Source organism: Cannabis sativa, chromosome 5, assembly GCF_029168945.1.
Source record: "Cannabis sativa cultivar Pink pepper isolate KNU-18-1 chromosome 5, ASM2916894v1, whole genome shotgun sequence".
NCBI classification, from domain to species: Eukaryota; Viridiplantae; Streptophyta; class Magnoliopsida; order Rosales; family Cannabaceae; genus Cannabis; species Cannabis sativa.
Window position 1 is genome coordinate 51,508,332 of NC_083605.1, and position 24,277 is coordinate 51,532,608.

The 24,277-nt window shown below is 36.0% G+C and overlaps 2 protein-coding genes across 2 annotated transcripts; both read right to left on the reverse strand.

Annotated features, from left to right (window-relative positions):
• Positions 1 to 487: 487 nt before the first annotated feature.
• LOC115716424 (syntaxin-22) lies at positions 488 to 7,524 on the reverse strand. The gene is made up of 7 exons (XM_030645213.2): positions 6,977 to 7,524; positions 3,869 to 3,962; positions 2,605 to 2,744; positions 2,245 to 2,319; positions 1,491 to 1,648; positions 948 to 1,048; positions 488 to 853 (listed from the first exon to the last, which is right to left on the reverse strand). The coding sequence occupies exons 1-7, from the start codon at positions 7,165 to 7,167 to the stop codon at positions 788 to 790; spliced, it is 825 nt and encodes a 274-aa protein (XP_030501073.1). The 5' UTR covers positions 7,168 to 7,524; the 3' UTR covers positions 488 to 787.
• Positions 7,525 to 16,232: 8,708 nt separating this feature from the next.
• On the reverse strand, positions 16,233 to 17,440 carry LOC133038381 (uncharacterized). The gene is made up of 2 exons (XM_061116512.1): positions 17,427 to 17,440; positions 16,233 to 17,019 (listed from the first exon to the last, which is right to left on the reverse strand). Exons 1-2 carry the CDS (start codon positions 17,438 to 17,440, stop codon positions 16,233 to 16,235), a joined length of 801 nt encoding a protein of 266 aa, XP_060972495.1.
• Between the last annotated feature and the right edge of the window lie 6,837 nt (positions 17,441 to 24,277).

Sequence of the window (24,277 nt, forward strand, 5' to 3'; positions counted from 1 at the left end):
TAGAATAAAATAAAATAGCAATAAAAGCAGCAAAGTTTATATCAATCTTAAAGAAAGTTCAATCCACAAAACACAAGATCAATAGAAATCCGAGAATCCCCTAACCTAAATACCAAGTCTCCCTCACTACAAGCAAAACTTACTCTACCTTACTATACCATTATTGTTCTGATACATTCAATGGATTCCTCAAGTTAGTATACATATAATAAAGTTAGCATACATATAATAAGCTTGAGAGATGAACGAAAAAGAAACAGCAATTGATGATGCAATGCAATGCACATGTATACCACGTGCGAAGATTCATACCTTGTAAGAAAACCTTTGACTAGTATAGTACATAAGATCCAGTGTACTACACCCTCAATCTATACCAAAACTTTCTTCCACCAAAAAAAACAATACCAAAACTTTCACTTGAGAAACAATCCTTCAAAAGTGATCTACCTATATATACCTAATACAATCCATTAAAGCACAACACTGAGAAACCAAAAGAATTATGAATATTGATTATTAGATCAAAGTAAACACTGCTTACATTACATAATTATAATTAAGAAAAGAAAAGCTTGCAACACAAGCTCAAATCCCAAAATCACCAACTCAAAGAAAAGTAACTGCACACAAAAACAACCATTCGCAGAGCCTTTTTACCACACTGTATATACTAGCTAGGGCTAGAAGCAAAAAGCTTCTGTCAAGCATATTGAATAGATTAGCAAAACTAACTTCTGTAGTTTCAGCCGAGATCACAATTTGGTATGTGATCCAATCCCAACCTCTATGCAGCAAGAACTATAATTAAAATGAGTAGAACGATTCCAAAAATCACCAAGAGCAAGCAAGCCTGCATAAAAACATAAAAGGGATCTGAACATTCCATCGTTGAGGCATTACTAAATACAAATCGAAGTAGAAGAGCATATGGGTCACAGATTTACCAGAGATGAATTTGATCTTTGGGTCTTTGAAGCCTTTACAAGTTGTGACTTCGCCTGTGCGGTAGCCGCATGAGAACCGTCAATATTGGATCCGATATCATCTACAAAATGGATATGCTTTACGTAAGGAAACGCAAGCTTGATAAAAGAAATACGTATGGATACAACCTTAGATCAACTCCAACCACAATATCTCACACAACACTCAAACAAGGAAAACACAGAGAGGTATAAACATGTATTCAATAGAATAAGGAAAGTAAAATGGATAATTCACGAGTAAAAAAGCCTGGTTTCTTCCCTGAGCAACAATGCTCTCACAACAAAACTAAATTTCTGTTTCTCTTTCTCCATACCCTCCTCTCCTATTTATATTTTACCAACCGAATGTTACAAAATCTTTAACAGACTCCATTCTCACTACTGTAAACTAACTAATTCCCCAATTGACAATCACAATTAGGCCTTACAATTCAACTAACCAGCTAACAATACAATCCTAACATAATATTAGTGATCAAGGAAGTTGGAAAGATTATTTACCGATCATTGCTCCTTGCTCGTGAACTAGCACAGCAAGATCTTTAAAGATTTCATTAACTTCCCCAATTTGTTGCTGGATTTCTTGTATTCCTTGTTCCCTTTCATCAATTATAGCCTCATTGAAGGCAATTTCATTGTCCAACAGCAAAACTTCTTGCCTACAGCACAAGCCATTTACAACAAACAATATGCAATCTCGTGTTAATAGGAGTTTACAAACTACAGAAAACACACACGCGCGAGCACAGACATATTTCTAACTAAATAAAATGATTATGATTTGTCAAATCAACAATAGGAGGGTAGTAACGCTCAACCCTCCAATGTTAACAAAAATAGTTGTAAGGCAACATAATAAGAATGATTGCGGTAAACCAAGGAATCAGTAAGAAGTAACTTCCACACTTATCAGGACATGGTGAAGCATATCAAAATCTGGACTGACCATGTGGCATAGCAACAACACAGTTCTCAGGGATTCTCTTTTGGTTTATGCGTTAAAAATCATTATCAAATTTATCATCAATTGTACACTAAACATTTATAAGTCATCATGGCTGAAAATTTACAGTTACCATCCAGGTATACTGAGGTTGGAGTTTGGACCTAACTTTGTGAGTTTATAGCTGAAGTGTAAACCAATTTTATGGCATGCAGTTGAGACAAGACTTTAAGTATCTCTTCATTCTTCTCCCAAACAATTTCAATCTATGATGAACTGAATAAGTAACATTTAAACACAAATAGAACTAACCTCCTCGATTCCACAAGGACAGCACGCTGTTCTGAACTCTTATCTGAACTTAAATCTAGCTCACCAGCGGTGTAACTGTATAGCATAAAAATATTAACAAAAAAGTTTAACACTTGTAAATAAAAAACAGAATAAAAAATAGCACAATGCAATATAACTCCTAAATTGTAAAAAAAAAAAAGAACAGAATAAAATATAGCACAATGCAATAGGTACGAGATGCAAGCCTGCAAGAAAAACCTCCAACAATATTTGAGAACAATAATCAGCCTCTTTGTAGAGATTGATTTCCTTCCTAAATTCACTTTTCACAGAAACAATAAATAAGAGCTGTATTTGTTCGGAGACTTTCACAAATACCTAGAAGGAAGAACTGCTTGGGGAACAAATGGTGAATATGCTGTTTCCCTCTCAGCAGCAATTCGCTGAGCCTTCTGGAATTCTCTTAGGACGGATTGAAAATCTTTTGCAAGTTTAACATCTGCAATTTTCTTGCTAGCCTGCAATACGATCGATGACATCAAATTAGTATAAATTGAAACTAAGAAATAGCCAGATCATGAAATAAAAAGAAAAGTCCAAAAGTACAGTGGAAAAGAAAATCTGAAAAGTGAAACATGAAGCCTAAGAAGAAAGTTCAAAGTAACAAAAAGGAAGAGTTGAGGAAGTTCAATCAATTCAATATCCTGGGAAGAAGACATAGGGAGTTCATTGAAAAGGGGAGACCAGGTTGAAGACCCACTCAGTAGTTAACTAAACAATTTTACATAATAATTAATGATTTAGAAGAAGGTTCATCCTACATAAACAGCCAAATTTCCAACTAATACCTCAAAAACTCATAATGAATCATCTGCTATCTTAGACCAGGTAACTTCCAATGATAAAATGGCTACAACAATATTAAAGCTACCATTGAACATGGATCTGAATGAGGCAAAAAAAAAGTATCTTCACTAGACAAAAGTAGAAACCAATATGGACTGATGAGGTGGAAACAATGAAGTGTTCATGAATCATAACCAATATATATATATATATATACTAGGTATTAGTAACATGCAAAGCATACAACTTAGAGTTGTATTAGAGTTGTTATTACCTAATTATTAATTTAAATAATAATAATAATAAAATTAAATCTAAAACAACTCAATAATATTTTTTAAATATAAAAAATTTAATATAATTATAAATTTATTTATAAAAAAATATATCTAACTAATTTTATTATACAATAAAATAAGTAAATAAGTTTAGATATTTTAAATAATATAACTAATAATTTTTTTTATAAAGTATGATTAATTAATTAAATTAACCTCTAATTCAAATTTAAATTAAGATTTATATATAAAAATAATTAAATATTTAATTTTGTTGATACTTTTAAATTAAATTTAAATATTTAAAATTAATTTTTTTCAAAAAAAAAAAGATGATTAATTGATTATTTAACGGTGTTAGTTTTAACCGTTTAACTTTAACGGAAAAAAAAACGTTAAACCAATAATTTCTGTTAGATACCTACATTTAATATAAGAAGATATATATGTGTATATATATATCTACTAAAGTATGTAGTAAAGTAATGGTGTTTGTAAGGGGTACTCAAAACAATTACATTGACACCAGTATGATGATCTCTTTCACTGGCCACTTTAAGTTTCTCTGAAGTATCCTTCACCAATTGCCCAATATGTTGCCTTGTCTTGTGCCTGCAAGACAGCAAAAGTCAAGTTTAGGATAAATATCATAAGAAGCTAAATTCATCAAAGAAACAAATGATAAGTATCCAAATAAAATTGCACAGAACAAACTCAGCAAATCAATTCCAAGATTTCATCCTAAGAAGATTAAAATGACCTTTGTGCACATGATAATGTTGATGTTTAACCGTAAAATCAGTAGACAATTGGTGATAAATATTATGCACTCAATTGCCCTGTTTAAAGTTCAGGCACTTTAACAACTGTTAATCTTGGCTCAGATGGAAAATCCATGGTAAAATCCAAAACAAAATGGGTCTTCTATAATCATTTGGTGCATTGAATAACCATGTCCTTCAACAGACCACAACCTTTCTTCCTTTAATGTATATATTTTTTTTTTCCTTTAATGTATATATTAGATAGAAATAGAATGACAAATGATAAAACATCTCCTTAAACTAAAACCAAAGATTTGAATCGCTAACTAAATCAGTGAAAGAAAAAACTTCAAATTTTCCTCTAAATCCATATAGCCAACCAAAATTTAACTTTCCCTATTATAGACAGATTCCCTCCACACCTTGAAAGATTCCCAATTTCTTTCAAGCCACAGAGCCCAGCAAGCTAAAACTACAACAACCCACGGCTTCTTTCTTCCATCAGCCAACAATTCAATAGGCCTTGCACCATGATATCATGGAAACTATAGAGCCAAACCCATAGAACTCACATCCCATCAAACATCAGGACCAAAGCTTTGCAGAAACAGAGTTTGTTGAAAGAGATGTCTCTTGACTCATTATTCTATTTGCAAAGAACCCACCAATATGGTGAAATAGCTAAGAAGGGTTTCTGTCTTCGAAGTAGACATTAGTATTTAGTTTTCCCAGAAAAAGTGACCAGCTATATACAACTTCGATGGGCATTTGACTTCCATATGAAATAGTATGTTGAGTAAACTAACAAACCATCTAACAAAACAAATTTTTTGAAATATAGACTCAAATAATTCAGATTCTTCTAACTTCAAAATGCTTCTATCAATCCATTTATGCAGTACAAAAGGAAGCTGACTCAATCACCAAAATTAGTTAGTTCTGAAACCTGAAGTGTCCCTATCATTTAAATTCCTAAGAAATTTATAACCCCAAGGAAAATATCCCTTCTGATACGACCCTCTTGATGCCTCAAGGAAAATTTTGAGCTTCTAAACTATAAAATATAAGAAACTTATCAACTAGGCATGCATCTCTCACTTAAACATTCACCGCTTTTTGGAGTTAAATGAAACGAATTTGCGGAAATCGTCTTAACAAGAAGAAAAAAACTTCCAAGGGAATTTCTGTGTTTCATTATATCCCATTTGTTTGGTTGAAAGTTGTACTTTTAATTACCTTGTATCATAAAGAACTCTTTTCCGACAGGAATCTCCAAAGCCATTGTATGTATGAACTATATGCAAATTATTATATTGCCAATGTCTAATGCCACTCTTTAGATCTGGCACACTATATCCTCATTTAGGGATCCAAAAGATTGGAAGTGCTCAATGTTGGAATTGCGTTTTTAGCTGGTTAGTGCATTTTGGGTATTGTCAATTAGGAAATTAATTAATTGTAGAGTATTCTAATATTTGTCCGATATGACTAACCTCTACACTTGAAATAATCTTTTTTTTTTTTTGAAAAAGAGAAAGAGGCTACTTGTCTTAGACTGAGTTATAAATATGAAAACCCTCACTTATGGCGGAAGAAAACCGTAGTTACAAATAAAATAATTTTTCGTTTACTACAAAGCTGAAGTAAACCCTCTCCCCGTTTACACTTGAAATAATTAATTAGAAAAAGAAAAGGTTATTCTAATCAACAAGGGGTATCAAATTGTTTTGTATTTTGGAAGAGGCTAGCTTTGTGCTTTCACTGAAATAAGAGTTCATTAGAGTTATTCCAGAAATTGTCTTTGGCAGAGAAGAAATTCCAGTCAACCAACCACAACCTTTCTTCATATAAGTGTCAGAAGTGATGCAAGCTATGCAGCTATATATGTAAGTGCTTGGGACTTATAGAGAGAAGTCAACTCATGAATAAAGCGCTTTATCATATTTAATACTCCTATCAATTATTCACAAGGAATAACAAGGATAAGAGTTTATAAGTTTCATGTATATAGTAAGTATAATATTTGTCAATTTAAAAAATTGGCTCTACCAAGCCTGGTGCGCAGATGCAGGTTCCTCATTTCATTCTCCTCTGGAACCTGTGTGTGTGTGTTTTGTCCTGTGTTATTCGTTCTTTTCGTTTAGTTGAATGCAAATCCTATTTATTCAAGGGGAAAAAACGAGAAGAAGATCGTTGCGACAAAGTTGTAAAGTTGAAACCAGAATCCAACATCCTATCATGTTTAAGGCAATGCAATCTAACAGCAGCTACAATGTTTAGTCTGTTCTCACATTCCGTCTAAAGTTTGTGCCTTCCAACAGTTACAAACCAATGTGGATGTAAAAACAAATCCAGAGAAATTAAACTTTGCTAACATAGACTGGTTCCACATAAAAATATTACGAGAACAGCAGCACTTGTTTCCTATTAGCAATAATGGGTTCATGCATGCACAATTTTTAAATATTTCTCACTAGAAAGAGCTATAAAGTTTCAGCAACTGTGCTCTACTCATTCCGCATAGTTTTAAAGAATTACCATGACCAACGATCACTAGTCTAATATCTACTAAAACACTCAACTCCACTCATTTATAATCAAATTTTACCGCTAAGAATTACACTTATTGAACCCCGCGCATTTTTAATTATCCCCAGCAATAGCAAACCTAGGGGACATAAATGATCGAATTTAAGCTCATCGGAATTACTCCAAAACAGACCAAATTCTTTATCGGTAATACATAATAGCATTTAAGTAATCATCAACACAGAATTATTAAACGAATAATAATGATAAAAGAAAACAATCAAACAAACAAAATTAGTAACAAGCAAGTTCAACACAGTGAGAGAGACTCACAGCTTTTCGCGGAGCTCTGGCGTATCTTTGGGTGTACCGAGGGTGTTGACGAGCCTCTGAAAGGTCGAAACCGCCGTGTTGATCTGGAATATGCCAGAGGCCACGGCTTGAGTCGGGTCCTGCTTGCCATTGATCGTATCTCTCCTCGAAGAACCCGAACCTCGCCCGGCTTCGAGATCCTGAAAGCTCATTTTTTTTTAATTTCCTTATCTCGGTTCCCGCTTCCCTAACCACACGGCCCAAAAACAATTAATTTTCCCGAGAAAATTCGGAGCTGATTCCGAGAAAATTCCCTGGGGAGAGAGGAAAGGAAACAGAACGCGGGTGTGTTTGAGTACAAAGAATGGTATAAACCTAAACCGTAATGGGGGAACTAGGGCTCGGAGGAAGAATTAGAGGGAGGAACAATGATCGAGGCGATGATCAAGGAGGAAGAGGAGGAGAGAGAATCAGAATCACAGAAAGTAGAGAGAGAAAATCACATATATTTTAGAGAGAGAAAGAGAAGGAAAGATGGAAGGAATTCGCCGATGATGTTGTTGTTGTTGTTTTTATTTTAATTATTGCTTTCAATTTTTAAAATAAATTGTTTGGTGGGGCCACCGTCTACAGACGGTCCGTCTTTTTTCTTAAAAAGGTTAAGCTCACTTCCCGGCACGTTGATGTGGACCAATTCAGGAACACGTGGCTAAATAATACTAGTTCGTAGAGCGATGTGTCTATTTATGTGGACTCTGGACATTTGTGATGCGCTGTTCCTTACCTCACACAATCATTTTGTCTTCTACTTTAACATATAATACCATTTAAATGCAGTCCAAAATATGATTTATTATCTATTTTATCTTATTTTAGAATCATATATTAAAATATATTGATTATATTTATTTTGTTAATAATTTTTTTTCAATAATCTTTATAATTATTGGATGATTTTTATGCCTTTTACAAGCATTTTTGTACATTTTATGGCTTTCGTTATAGCTTGTCCTAAATTATTTAGGGTAGTTTAGAGCATCTCCAGAGATGCTATGAAGGATATTTGATGATATAGATACATTTTTGGCATTTTTTAATGGAATTATTACATAGAAATAGAATTTGACACTTTATTTATAAAAATACATCCATAAGGTGTAGACAATATTTATACATTTTATGTGCTTTTAATTATCAAAATATCTCTTACACTATTACTTACACAATCAGACGATAATTGTTGGGTGGTTGCCCGAAGGTTACATCAGACGTAGGATTCAATTAGACGAAGGTTTCTGGGTGGTTGGTCGAAGGTTGCATCAGACGAAGGTTTCAAGCAAACGAAGGTTGCTGGGTGGTTGTTGGATGAGTTGGCCGAAGGTTGCATCAGACGAAGGTTTCAATCAGACAAAATAACTGTTAGCAAAATATTTATGCAACTGTTATGAAACATTAAAAACAGATCAGTATTTTCACGTACGTAACTCTATCTATACATGTCTCTTCATGATTTAATATGAACAAATTCACCATTAAAAATTTAGAAAAACAACAAAAATATACCAGAATAAACATTTTAGTATAGTATTGATGTAATTCTTTTTAGATTATACTTGAGTTGGATTGTTTGGGAACTCTAATTCAACTTTTTGAGATTTGCATTTCATGGATCTGAAAATTGAAGTCAATACATTAGTTTTATGCAAATTAAAAGTATTTCTACACTTTTTTTCATGAATTCGAAATAGCCCCTGTTTTGATTGATTCTGGTCGTTTTTTCAGGTTAAGTCGCCAGAATTAATGATGGCTCTTTTTCTGGTTGAATTTTTGTTTCGGTTGCGTTGGGTTGTCGCGTGGTTACGCGATGGTGGCCGAGGAAGCATGGATCCTAGGTTGAAGGTGTGTGTAAGTGGTATTTGTGTATTTTTTTTATTTGGGATGTATACTTGTTTATTGGGCCAACTAGAAGTATTTTGTAATATTGTTACTTTTTTGGTTAAAACTGGAAAAAAAAAACATTTTTTAATTAATGTTTACCATTAGAATGAAAAAGAATGTCATACCATAGCATCCTTTACATCTTCTCTTTCTTATTTGTTTATAATTATTTTATCATAAAATAAGAAAATTTGTTTATTTAGTATATATTAAAGTAGAAATTACACAATATATGAGAAAATTATAAGAGTTTACTTTTTTATGGCATAAATAAATAATGCTAAGGGGTTATGGGTTTTTTTATTTCTTTACATTTATATGAGCTTTTTATGCCATATTTTTTGTAAAAAAAATGATGAAAATCTTATATTTGTAAACAATAATAAGTTTTGGTGGAAAAGTCACCTGCACCGAAAAGTCGTTGGAAAGGTCACCGTCGCCGAAAAAGTTAGTGTCACCGAAAAAGTCACTGTCGCCGAAAAAATCACCGCCGTTGGAAAAAGTCATCAGAAGTAGATGTCTCAAATATAAGCAAAAATAGAACCAGTTCTATAACATAATGAATAAAAATAAATAACACAAAATAACTCAAACCGGTTATAATTGAAATATAACCAGTTCTGTAACATAATGAATAAAAATAAATAAAACAAAATAACTCAAACAAATTATAATTAACATAGAACCGGTTCTATAACAATGTTATAATGAATAAAAATAAATAATACGAAATAACTCAAACCGGTTATAACTAAAATAGAACCATTTATATAACATAATGAATTATTATTTTTGAGGTAGATATGGTATGGGTGTAATTATTTAGTGGGTTGGAGCATGTTGAATGGATATTTTTGTTTGAGCTATTTTATTTAACTGATTTTTGTGTGTGAGTTTTTATCTCAGTTGCTTTACGGAACCAATTTTTTTGTCTTAAATTTTTAACTAGTTAATAAATATAACCGGTTTCTCTATATTATATTTGAGTTATTGTGTGTTATTATTTGTATTTATTATTTTGTTATGGAACTGGTTCTTTTTATATTTATGCCTCAATATTTTTTGAAATTGAACTCCATTTTTTTAAAAAAAAAAAAATTATTATCAGTTTTATGAGGTAGTATGTGTTATGAGGTTTTTTTATTGTAAAACTAGTTTTGTTTTTAATTTATGTTTCAGTGTTTTAGGAACTGATTTCTCCTTTATTTTTTAATTGTAATCAATTTGAATTATTGTGTGTTACTTGTTTGTATTCATTATGTTATATAACTGATTCTATATTAGTTACAACTGGTTTTGAGTTATTTTGTGTTATTGGTTTTTATTCATTATAACACTGTCATAGAACCGATTCTATTTTAATTATAACTGGTTTGAGTTATTTTATGTTATTTATTTTTATTTATTATGTTACAAAATCGGTTATATTTCAATTATAACCGGTTTGAGTTATTAATTTTTATTTATAGAACCGGTTATACTTTTAGTTATATCTGAGACATCTACTTCTGGTGACTTTTTTAGCGACAATAAATTTTCCGGTGACTTTTTCGGCGACAGTGGTTTTTCTAGTGACTTTGCCGGCAACTTTTTCGGTGACACTAACTTTTCTGGTGATTTTTCCAGCTCCGGTGACTTTTCCGGTGCCGGTAACTTTTCTAGCAAAACTTATTATTGTTTTACAAACATGAGATTTCCACTTTTTTTTTACAAAAATATGGCATAACAAAATCCATATAAATGTAAAAAAAAATTAAAAACAAATCTCATAACCCTTTTGTGTTATGTATTTGTTAACACAGATTTTCGTTAACTAAATTTGAGCCTCACAGTAATGATTTCACACAGATAAAATAAAAGCTATAGAAATAAAAAAATATGAACACAGGGTTTTTTACGTGGTTTTGCAGTTAAAATTTTGCATAGTCCACGAGTTAATTATTCAGATTTCTGATTATTTTTTAGGGCCTCTCTTGTATGAGTTTTTTTTTCCTCCCTTTTTTGATCGTGTCTACCACTATTTATAATTACATAGTGGTCAGTAAATTACAAAGTTGACTGTAATATGTTTACAACAATCATCCCTAAAATCATGGGATTTGATTACATATCACGCAGTGTAAATGCGGTTTATGATTGGAAAATCGTATAGCTGTGATTTTCTCGCTTTTACTGGGTCAAAATGATCGTGTTTTAGATCACGTCTATAATTATTGTTTCTGGATATGTCTCGACAGAAGCTTGGTTTCAGTGATCTAAATAGCGAGTTGGGGCCATTTTTCCTTCCGAAGTCGACGATGCATATCTAATGCCGATCACGGTTCTTAAAGAGTTCTTCGAGGCTTATTTGAATGTTATCTTCTGGCTCGCTAACGCTAACTGGATGAAGCTTATAGGAAGTCTTCCCATAGCGAGACGGACACCTCACTTACTTGGTTTTGAGCCGAGACAACTGTTGCACTTAGTTTGTACTCTAAGGGCTTTCGTAATTGATATATGTCGCTTTCACCTTCCAATGTATTCTGTCCTTGATGTCTCGCTATTCACATTCAGTCACAGATGGTTTCTCGCTAATATACTAAGTGTCGTTTGTACATTGATTTCTCGCCTAAGACCTTACAGTCAGCGGGTTACAAATATACTCTAATACTTACATAATTAATGAGTTATTCCATAAGAAGCAATTGCATCGATTTACATTTCCTTTATCCTGACACGTGTCCTTCATTAAGATAGCAGCTAAATTTCGGGTATAAGAATTGCCCCTTAAAAAGTTCTTTTTTAGTAAAAAGAGCTTTTTAATAATTACAGAGGGCATTTTTGCCAAAATCCTTTCTTAGAAAAAACACATCCTTTGATTCTGGCGGTTGTACGGTTTCGAGGATCATTATGAATCGTCTCTTCATATTCTTCCCGACTCCCAATCGTTAGATTTCCCAATCTTTAGCTTTTTTGTCACTGGACTTTGTGTATAAAAGGGCAGCTCAATCTTGTCATTTTTCACAAACCGCTGACTTTTTAGTGAAATCCATTTCCAGAATGGATCATCTCTTTCCTGCTAGAATGTCCCTTCTGAGTTTAGAAGTTCATCCTCCCAAACTTATAATACTAAGATGCACCAACCATTTTCCATTTGTTTCCAAAGACTTCAAGCCTCAATTGGAGCCGGAAACGATGGATTCCAAGGCTGAGGAGCTTCCAACCAATCCAAACTAGGGGAACCCCATAGCCCGCCATGGGCGATCCTCACAAATGATCCTTGAGGGCATAGATCTTGTGAGCGATCTTAAAGGTCCTCCTCAGGCTGATAAAGAATTTCAGAGGAAAGTTGGCATGGCTTCAGATGAATCTGAGAAGGAAGTTGGCGTGGTTTTATCAGAGAATCTAGCCAACCCAAGACCCAAACCTGCACTAGAAGGCCTTTGCGCCAGCCTCTTTCTGGTATCGAGGAATTTCCTAAGGCTGGGAAAGAGATCTCGGCTTCAGGAAATGGGATCTTCTGATGATGAGGTGAATGAGGTCTGTGCAGAGATCAAGGCTCTCTACATGTAGCCGGTCTTTCTCAAGCTATGTGTAGTCGGTCTTTCTCCGAGCTACGTGTAGACGGTCTTTCTTAGGCTGTATGAAGACGGTCTTTCTCGAGTTTATCGGCTTCCCCTCTCATCCTTTGTTTAGGAAGATGACTTAATGGTTTGCCCCTAGTACAAGTTTGTAACCCAACTTGGGTTTTTTCTTATCTTAAAAGCCTTGTACTATTTTCATTCGAACTTAATACAATTGTGTTTGCTTGCGTTTTTATTCACAATGTAAACAACTATATTTTGATCAAATGTACAGTACTTTTAGGTTTTTCCATTGCTCATAATCTTCCTGTTTAAGTAGTTAGTGATCTACCAAACTTTTTGATTTTTGAGTAGTTGTCAATTCTGCCTCGCTGTAGCAGTTATAATCTGCCTTAAGCAAACTTAAATATACTTTAATGATTTTATCACTTTGTATATTTTTAATTTGCTTGTATGAATAGTTATATTATCTATCCATTTTCTAGGTTCAAGTACTTTTATCAAGGCGTCGTGATGTCTCGTTTAGTACTTTCCTAGCTCGCTAGAACCGTTAGTATTCAGTTTTTATACGCGAGTTATAACTTTTGATTTTCCTTTCTTGTCGGATAGGTTTTAAATCAAAAATTATAATTGTTTGATCCCTTCTTTCTCAAAAAGGTTTGATCAAGGTGTTATAACGATTCGACCCCTTTCTCGTCAAAAAGGTTTGGTCAGGGAGTTATAACGGTTCGACTCCACTTTCATCAAAGAGGTTTAGTCGAAAACCTTTGAATTTCAAAAAAAAAAATTGAAATGACGGGTTTGCATTATACAATGTATTTCTAGATGAATTGCAGTTAATCATACATAAATGGCCCTTAAGTAATTTTTAAAGAACAAAAGTTTGTAATTACTTAATACAAATGATTCTCTTTATTTATAACTGAAGTTTAAAGTTACATCAGTAATGCGAGTTACATCATTTATTTTTTGGTAGTAAGGTCGCAAATGTTCTACGTTCCAGTAGTTCTTTATTAGCGAGCCATCGAGTCGAGCCAATTTATAAATTCTGACTCCAACTACTGCTTCAATGACATATGGACCCTCCCAATTCGGGTTGAACACTCCTGCTGATGCATCTCTCATATTTGCAAGGACTCGTATTAGCACCAAGTCTCTAACATTGAATAGTCTTTTCTTGACTTTTTTGTTGAAGTATCTTGTAACTCGGTGTTGGTATGCTGTGTTGGTGATTTGCGACTCAGTTCGTTTTTCCTCAAGTAGATCCAAGGACAATTTTAAAAGTTCCTGGTTTTCTTCTTGATTATAACACTCTTTTCTGTGAGTCGATATGTTCACTTCAACAGGCAAAATTGCTTCCAAGCCAAATGCTAGCGAGAAAGGAGTGTGTCCCGTATCTGTCTTCTCAGTAGTTCTATGGGCCTAGAGCACCTGAGGTAGCTCGTCAACCCATTTTTGCCTTTGGCAGCGTCTAGCTTCTTCTTGGTAGTATCCTTTAGGGTTTTATTAACGGCTTCCACTTGTCCATTTGCCTGATGCCTGGATACTGACGAGAAGCTTTTGATAATTTTATTCCTCTCGCAGAATTCAGTGAACAAGTTGCCATCAAATTGTGTTCCATTATCGGATACTATCTTCATGGGAATTCCAAACCTACAGATAATGATCTTGACGACAAAGTCAAGGACTTTCTTGCAGGTTATGGAAACGAGGGGCTCGGCCTCCGTCCATTTAGTGAAGAAGTCGACTGCTACTACCGCATACTTAGCTCAGCATCTCTACCGGAACTAAATTTAATTCATCCAGGTCATTCTGCGAGGCCAGTTTTGCTAAGGCGTCGGCATTAGAGTTTTGTTCTCTCGGAATTTGTTTGATTTTAAAGTAATCGAATCTTTCCAAGTTCTTCCGAACTTTCTCTAAATACTTCACCATTTTTAAGCCTTTGGCCTGGTATTCCCCGAGGACCAGGTTCACGATCAGCTACAAATCACTATGACAAATGAGATTTTTAACTTTCAACGCCTCTACTATCTTTAAGCCGGCGATCAAGGCTTCGTACTCAGCCTCGTTATTGGATGCGTCAAATTGGAACCTCATAGCATAGTGAAACTTAAAGCCTTCTGGCATAATTAATATCACCCCTGCACCCGATACATGTTCATTGGATGCACCATCCACATATAATTTCCAGGTTTCCGCATCTTGCTGATCAGGTGGAATTTCTTCTGGAGTTATACCTTCTATCAAGAAGTCAGCTAAGGCTTGGCCCTTGATGGATGTTCGAGGATGGTATGTTATGTCAAACTGCCCAAGTTCAATCGACCATTTTATCAATCTTCCAGAAGCATCTAGTTTTGATAAAACTTGTCTCAAGGGCTGATCGGTTAACACTTTTATGGGGTGAGCCTGGAAGTATGGTCGTAGTTTACGAGACGCATGGACTAGGCATAACGCGAGTTTTTCTAGAGGGGGATATCTGGATTTTACCCCTAGTAACCTTTTACTTACATAGTAAATAGGTTGTTGGTGCTTGCCCTCTTCTCGCACTATAGCTACACTAATCGCATCTTCCGAGATGGCTAAATAGAGAAACAGCGTCTCTCCAGTTATTGGTTTCGCCAAAACTCAGAGGCGTTGCTAGATGCCTTTTTATCTTTTGAAAGGCCTATTCGCAATCTTTTGTCCACTCAAACTTTTTGTTGCCTCGCAATATGTTGAAAAATGGCACCCACTTATCAGTTGACTTTGAAATGAATCTGCTAAGTGAAGCCATTCTTCATGTCAGGGCTTGTACTTCCTTAGGCTTTGTCGGTGATGGCATGTCTATTAATGCCTTGATTTTTTTTAAGATTTGCCTCAATACCCCTCACGTTAACTATGAATCCCAAAAACTTTCCCGAGGAAACTCCAAAGAAACATTTTTTCGAGTTTAGCTTCATGTTATACTTCTTTAATATCTTAAAGCATTCCGCGAGGTCTGAGGTATGATCCTTACTTTTTATCGATTTTACCAACATATCATTGACGTAAACCTCCATGTTTCGCCCTATTTGGTTTGCGAACATTTCGTTTACCAATCGTTGATATGTTGCCCCAGCGTTCTTCAGTCCGAACGATATGACTTTATAACAATAGAGTCCCATGTTTTTTACGAAGCTTGTATGTTCTTGATCTGGGACATACATTTTTATCTTCTTATATCCAAAATATGCGTTCATAAATGACATAAGCTCGTGCCCAGCAGTTGCATCCACTAACTGGTTGATCCTGGGAAGTGGGAAACAATCTTTTGGACACGCCTTATTCAGATCAGAGAAGTCAATACAAGTTCTCCAAGTTCCGTTGGGCTTCGGGATGAGAACATGATTGGCTATCCACGAGATATAAAACACCTCGCGTATAAAGTCGTTGACTAACAACTTGTCCACATCCTGCTTTAGTGCCCCTTGCCTATCGGAATCCAAGGGCCTCTTTTTCTGTCTCTTCGCTGGGTAGCTTGGATCAACATTTAAATGATGGCAGATAATATTAGGGTCGATCCCTATCATATCTCCATGGACTCCAGGCGAACTGATCCTGGTTCGCCTTCAAAAAGATTATTAGCTGCTATTTGAGGTGCTCATCCAGGTTCTTCCCAATATATAAACATTTTGTGGGATTTCTTGTGTCGAGAATAACCTCTTCCAATTCCTCGATTGGTTTTAGCAGGTTTCTCTCATCTTGAACTCGAGGGTCAAAATCTTCATCTTTCTTCTCGTTTTCTTCTACCAAGATCGTCATAAACTGATGACCAGCTTCCTATGCTGCAGCTCAATGCGATAGCGATCGCGAGCCAGTATCTGGTCGCCCCGCACCACTCCCACGCCATCTAGTGTTTGGAATTTCAAAGATAGGTGCTTGATCGAACTGATTGCCCCTAGTCCGATCAGTGCTGGACGACCCAACAATATGTTGTAAGCCGAGGGCAGGTCAATAACTAAGAAGTCTTGCATAACAGTAGCAGATAAAGGTGCCTCGCCTAAGGTTAATACGAGCTCGATTATGCCAAGGCTAGCGATGCTGTCTCCGGTGAATCTGCAAAGGTTCACCATACAATGCCTTAATTTGGCCCTTTCAAGCCCCATTTTCTGTAGAGTCTCCTTATAAAGAATATTTACTGAGCTCCCATTGTCTATTAATAGCCTCTTGATCCTTTTATTGGCGAGTTGAATGGTAATCACCAATGGATCAACATGAGGATACCTCACGTTTTTCTCATCTTCTTCCGTGAATACAATGGGAGGTTCCTCGGTTTTCAACTTCTTCGAAGGTTCTGGGGCAAAGGCCGACTGCTCGTTCTTTATCTCTTTCACATATCTTTTCTGGGCGTTATTGCTTTCCCCTGCAATATGTGGCCCTCCCGAAATAACAAGGATGTCCTCTCCTTCCACAGGAATAGGTTGTAACCCCTGGCTGTTTGGGTTATTGGGTATACTGGGCTGGTTGTATCCCTGGCCCTGTCTTTTCACGCACTGTTTAAAATGGCCTCGAGCGATGAGACTTTCTATCTCATCTTTCAATTGGCTATTGGAATTATTTTACCAGGATCTTAGATCTACTCACAAGTATGTTGATTAACATCCTAAATATGAACTTCTAAAACGATTATAAGTAAACACATATAAAGTATGAGAAACCTTACATTGGGTGCAGCGGAATAATATGTCTCCTTCCACTCAGATCTCTAACCCTTGTATCCTTTCTGTCGCAGAGTATTATCAAGATCTGAGCCCGAATATCCTTCTTTGTTGAATCTGGATTCTTCACAATCTTCCACACTATGATTGAGGTACCACTTATTGTGTGTGGGCACTACTCTATCACTTGGGGATTTCGAAACAATCAAAGAAGAAGAAGAAAGAGAGGTGGCAGCTAGGTTTAGAGAGATGGCTCAGGTTTTTCTCTGAAAGGAATGAGATGCATTGTCTTACTTTCCTGAAGCCATTACTTTCTATTTATAGAATACCACATAGGGTTAGGGTTGAATTACTTGGCATTAAAATAATAAAAATATTAAACGATAAACCCTATGCATGTGGCCAGCCATGGCTTGTGGATATGGGCCTCACTTTTGCAATTTTGCTGTTTTATCATTTCTGCATCCCATTTTCTCAAAAAATGCCAATTTTCAAATTCAACCATTTAAATGTCAATTTCAACTATTTAATAACTATAATTAATTATTAAATAATATTGTCATTTAGTATATTTATTAATTAGACTAACCAAAGTCTCTTAATTAACAAATATACCCTATAAACTCTTTCTTTACAGTTTCGCCCTTAATAAGTGATAAATTCACAAATAGACATAGTCTAACTTGAGAATTATAATTAATTAATCAAAACCAATTAAATGAGTCTTACAAGTAGTATTGTCTCAACTAGTGTGGGGACCATGGGCCTATATATCCGAGCTTCCAATAAGCAGATCAAGAATTTACCTCTTAAATTCACTGACTTATTAATTCTTCGTTAAATCCACGCATAGAACTTAGAATTGCACTCTCAGCTATATAGAACGCTCTATATATTCCACCATATAGACACGTTATTAATTATCCATTGTTATAATCCTAATTTAATCAGTGATCCTCTATATAGATGATCTACACTGTAAAGGGATTAAATTACCGTAACACCCTACAATGTATTTTATCCTTAAAACACTTAACCCCGTATAAATGATATTTCAACTAAGTGAAATGAGTACTCCACCATTTATTTTCGTTTGGTTAAGCTCGAAGGAAATCATCCTTTACTTTTTATTCGCCAGATAGAAGCTATAGATTCCATATTTATGTTAGCGCTCCCACTCAATTGCACTACCGTGTTCCCAAAATGTACGTATCACCCTGACCCAAAAGTAGGCTTAACTAACAAATCAAAGAACACGAATAACACTCTTGAGATTGAACCTAATCATATCAGGATTAAGATCATTTGATCTAGGATCAACTAGGTGATATTGAATTGAATAGATATTACGGTAAGTTTAATAAATCTATGTCAAAGTTCAATATCGGCCCATTTCGATGCATACTCCATGCATCCAACCCAAGCTTTACTTTAACCAATGCTCTGGAAAGAACATAGCATTTCTCCAAATGCAAGTAAACTCTGTTGTAGATTGTCATATCAGTAAAATCCCAGTGCTCTGATAAATCTAGAAATCTTTAATCACATAGTCATGTTTACTTTCCACTGTGCTGACAACACAATAAACAGGATCGAGTATGTGAAAAGGGTTTGGATGAATTTATAAATCAAATAGACAAATGATTGATAAGGTGAACCAAAACATACACAAATGAATGAAAAATACTTCTGTTTCTTTATTGATATCGAATAATCCGGAGTACATTGAAATGGAGTTTTATTTAGGACATAAAATCCAACATTAGCGACATTCGTCGGTCGTATGCCCAATATCCTTATGGAATTTACAATATTTGTTAGGATCTCTTTTGCTCCTCGAATTCCTCATAGGCTCGGGCTTGTCGAAGGCCACCTTCTGCTCATGTGCGAGGTAAATATTCTCCTGAGTTTCATTAAGCTTGGTATAAATAGTATACACTGGCACGTATTTGTCATGCTTCTTTTGTTTCTTTCTATCCTTCGTCGGTTCCTTAATTCCGTCCTTTCTCTTCGAACCAGAAGCCCCCGAGTTATCATGTAATATCCCAGAAAATAAATAATATTTAAATGGACATATTTTATTAAATATGTAATTACTTGGGAAATGAAGTAGGATTATGATCTTACTTAGGTAAATTGTTGAGAAATTATTTAATGAAATACGTTATTTTTGGACCCGGCAATTGTGGAAATTTAGCTATGTGGTTAGTAATGTCACGACATTAAATGAAAGAATTATTTTGAGAATATCCCGGATTAAGTTAGAATTTTATTAGAATGTCGGATCGGGGAAATAGTAAAATTACCAAAATGCCCCTAGGATTTTTTTTTTAAAAAAAAAAAAAATTATGTGAGAGGGGTAGATTAGCAAATTCAATGGAACCTTTTATTTTGACTTTTATTTCATTTTTTTAAGCTGCCTATTAAAAAAAAAAAAGAAAAAAAAAGAAAACCCTTATTTAAGAGCTTCCTTCCAAGACAAGAAACCATCTTTTTCAAAAAAAAAACAACACCAAGCTTCTCTTCTTCTTCTCCTTCTGCCGAGCCCTAGGGCAGCTGGGAACTAGGTGGAATTCATTTTATTTCAGCAACTCTTGAGCTAATCTAAGTCCTAGAAGCTAGCTAAGTGAAGGTATGATTTTCTACTCTTCTCTTGATTGTTTTTTTTTTAAGTTTAGTTTAGGTTTTGGTGAAGGTTTTCATTTAATCCTGAGCTGGGGTATAAACTGAGGTTAGGGTAGGTTCTTAGGGTTGATTTGAAACTTGTTTGAATGAAGATTAAGTTAGATTAATGGCTGTTTAGTTTGAATGCATTTGTTTAAGCAATTTGAGCTTGATTTTCATGTGAGATGGTGATTTTGAATTAAGTGGTGAATTGAGATTGAATGATGTGTTGAATATGTTGTATTTGGTATATTGAACTGTTCTGGAAATGCAATTTAGGTCTGAAATGGTTTTGGTTCGAGTTGGGGAGAAAAACCGGGAAATTTTACAATTGCAGCGACAGCCGTCGGCCAGGTTGGTTCTGCCGTATCGAGCCGTCGGCCGGTTACGGCGGGGAAAAATTCTCGGGTTTTTCTCTGAACCGTGTTTAGCTCGGGGTTGAACCTAGTACCTGCCTTTGAATAATTTTGAGTTATTTGAATTATTATATAGATGGTGAAGGCTAAGTCTAATCGGTTATAAATTAGGGTTTTAATCCGGAATATTATGTTAAGGTATTTATTGTGTTTCAATTGTCGTGACATAGGACCGGGATTGCCTAGCTTGTTTTTCCACCCAGGTCGGCCATATTCTTGACTCCTGAATTAAGGTAAGAAAAGTGGTAAGCACCGTATGTGGTTAAAAATCAATGAATGAATGGAGGTGACCTTAATTATTATCATGATGTTGATTAAAGCTTATTAAGCCTAGGTTATGACCTAGGGTTGGAAACGGTTATTACCGTTATGAGTAATTACTCTTGAAACCGCGGTTAGGTTTCTTACTTATCGTTTGCTTTATCGGGCAACGATAGTGACATATTCAGCTCGTATGTAACGAGTGGTAAAAAGTGGTACTTTATTAAGTACCAGGAATGTGAGATGTTTAAGGGAATGCTTATTATTATCAAATAGTGAGTAAGCATAATGGCATGAGATTAAGTTGATAATCATTTTCTTTCAATTATTGTTTTGATCACTTTCTTGCTGAGTCTCTGTGACTCACTGGTGCTTTATGGTGCAGGTAAAGGAAAGGCTAAAGTCGAGCAACCATGAGTTTATGGTCGCAGCAGCAATGTACATACCAGCCGCAGGCAGCCCAGTTTACAGGATGCTCTATTTTGATTGTATTTTGGAAAATATAAAGCTTATGTTGTAAAATACTTTGAAACCAGTTTGTAAATATTTTGAAAACAGGGGGACCCCATAAATCATGTTACTTATCTTTTGTTAAATAATTTAAAGGTTGAGTTTTAACTATCAAAAATTTAATTACCCACACTTTTAGTATAATTATATAATTATTGATATTTTAAATAAAGTGCACACACGTGGCGTCCCTGTTGGACAGGGCGTTACAACATGGTATCAGAGCGCCAAGGTTTTTAGATCCTGAAGACTGGTTTGATATGTACATTGGCTGCAGGGACCTGATCGACTCATGGTTTAGTAAGCTTTAAGTTAAAAGATAGCTTGTTAATTTTCTGATTACCTGATTATTTGAATTATGTGGATATCAGAATGTGGTGGAAAGAATTATAATACATGGAAATACTTATCAGCATTGTTATTACTTGGAATGTGATCGCAGGTGTATAGTTATGCACCCAAGGTGGACTGGTAGGGGTACCCGCGAGCTAGCTGGGCTCGGGGCTGCCGGTGAGGGTGAGAACCCTTTACCACCACCTAATTGGGAACAGTTATATGCTGCTATGCAAGAAACTATTCGGCAGCAGGGTGAGCAAATCAGAGAATTAAGAGAGCAGCGAGCTCAGCCTGCTCTAAATCTTAATCCTGATCCTCCGGCACCTCTTGTAGTGCCACCGGATGCAGGGAATCGTTTGGAACCATTGTATGAACGGTTCAGGAAGCAGAATCCGCCAGTGTTTGAGGGTGGTGCTGATCCACTCAAAGCGGAGCAATGGATGAGTATGATAACATCCATTTTCGATTTTATGCGAGTTGAAGATAATGACCGGGTCAGGTGTGCTACCTATATGCTACGAGATGATGCCCGTATTTGGTGGGAGATTGTATCTCAGGGCCATGATCTGAATAATATGACCTGGGAAACTTTTCGGGCCTTATTTTTTGAGAAGTATTATAATGAGTCTATTAAGGCAGCAAAGGCAGAAGAGTTTATACGGTTAACTCAGGGTAGTATGACTGTGACAGAGTATGCTACTAAGTTTGATCGGCGGCAAAGTTTGCCTCGGATGAGGTGGCTGCGAAGCTATCTAGAAAAGCAAAGTTTATTCGGGGGTTGGATGAACACATCGCCCGGGATGTGATTGTTGCTTCTAAACAACCGGGGGTTGCCCGAACTTATGCTCAGATAGTTGAGTTGGCTTTAGTTTCTGAGGGTGCTGAGGCTCAGATACGAAAGAAAAATATTGCCAGAAGAGATTCATGGAAGCAAACAGCAGGTGCTGGTTCGGGTAGGGGTACTGATTTTGGTGACCGCAGGAAAAGACCTAGTGAATCATCAGCGGCAGGCCCAAACAAAAGATTCCAGGGTAACCAAGGTTTCCGTCGTAGTGGGAATGAAAACTGGCGGACTTTTCCTGAATGTCCGAGGTGTAAAAAGCATCACCTGGGCGAGTGTCAGGCTAGGGCCTGTTTCCACTGTGGAATGGTGGGTCATATGAAGAGAAATTGTCCACAATTGCTACGGTTAGAGCAAAAGAAGGATGATACACCCGCTCCTGCCCGAGTGTTTGCCCTGACTCGGCGAGGCCGATGCCGGTCCTTCTACTTGTGACGGGTCGGCTTTCTGTTGCTGGTACTTTATTGACTGTGTTAATTGATTCTGGTGCGACGCATTCTTATATTTCAAGTAGAATAATTGAGCAGCTGAATAAACCTAGTGATGTGCTTTCTAGAGGTTTTGGAACCTTGTTGCCTACTAGGGAGTTGGTTATCTCCAGCAGGTGGGTTCGATCCCTTCCAGTGTTTGTGGAAGGAAGAGAGTTATCAGTTGATCTGATAGAATTAAATCTGAAGGATTTTGATGTTATTTTGGGGATGGATTGGCTTGCTAAATACAACGCCACCATTGATTGTAAAAGAAAGATGGTAACTTTTCAGCCTGAGGGCGAGGATCCCTTTGTATTTGTGGGTAAGATGCAAGGATCTCGGATTCCCTTAATTTCAGTCCTTAAGGCAAGGGATTTGTTGTGTGAGGGGTGCATTGGTTTCTTGGCAAGTGTGGTGGATATTTCCAGGGGACCACTAGCGGGACCGGAGCATGTCCCAGTGGTTCGAGAATTTCTGGATGTGTTCCCAGAAGAGTTACCAGGGTTGCCACCAAAACGTGAAATTGATTTTGAGATTGATTTAATACCAGGAGCCGAGCACTCGTATCGAAAGCTCCCTACAGATGGCACCTGCGTAGCCGAAAGAGTTAAAAGTTCAATTACAGGGGATGATGGATTTAAAATTTACTAGACCTAGTACTTCACCTTGGGGTGCACCAGTTTTGTTTGTGAAAAAGAAAGATGGAACATTACGAATGTGTATAGATTATCGGGAGTTAAACAAATTAACAGTGAAGAACAAGTACCCTCTGCCAAGAATAGATGATTTATTTGATCAGTTGCAGGGTAAAACTGTCTTTTCTAAAATTGATCTTCGATCTGGTTATCACCAACTGAGGATTCGAGAGGAGGATATTCCCAAGACAGCTTTTCGGACCCGGTATGGTCATTATGAATTCCTGGTAATGTCCTTCGGATTAACAAATGCCCCGGCAGCATTTATGGACTTGATGAACCGAGTGTTCAAAAATTTTCTGGATGATATTGTTATTGTCTTTATCGATGATATTCTAATTTATTCAGACTCGGAAGAGACTCACGAAAGACATCTTCGAATGGTATTACAACTTCTGAGGGAGCATAAGTTGTATGCCAAGTTTAAGAAATGTGAATTCTGGTTACCTCAGGTGAGTTTCTTGGGGCATGTGGTGAGTAAAGATGGTATTTTAGTGGATCCAGTAAAGATTGAAGCAGTGCGTGACTGGCCTCGACCTAAGTCAGCAACTGAAGTTAGAAGTATCCTGGGGTTAGCAGGGTATTATCGAAGATTTGTTGAGGGCTTTGCAAAGATTTCTACGCCTTTAACTGAGTTGACCCGAAAGAATTGTAAGTTTGTTTGGACTGACAAGTGTGAAGGTAGTTTCCAGGAATTGAAGCAAAGGTTGATTACCGCTCCGGTGCTAACCTTACCAAAAGGTGATGAAAAGTTTGTGATTTATTGTGATGCATCCAAACAAGGGTTAGGTTGTGTTCTTATGCAGTCAGGGAAAGTGATTGCTTATGCATCCAGGCAATTGAAGGAGTATGAACAACGATATCCTACCCATGATATTGAATTAGCAGCGGTTGTCTTTGCACTAAAAGTTTGGCGTCACTATCTATACGGTGAAAAGTGTGAAATTTATAC

Bases quoted from the DNA above. Each gene is read 5' to 3' on its own strand.
- LOC115716424 (XM_030645213.2), bottom strand. From the start codon at position 7,167: ATGAGCTTTCAGGATCTCGAAGCCGGGCGAGGTTCGGGTTCTTCGAGG. The intron at 3,963-6,976 runs GTGAGTCTCTCT...GCTGTCTTGCAG, and splicing joins CCAGAGCTCCGCGAAAAGCT to GCACAAGACAAGGCAACATA. The intron at 1,049-1,490 runs GTAAATAATCTT...TCCATTTTGTAG, and splicing joins CGAGCAAGGAGCAATGATCG to ATGATATCGGATCCAATATT.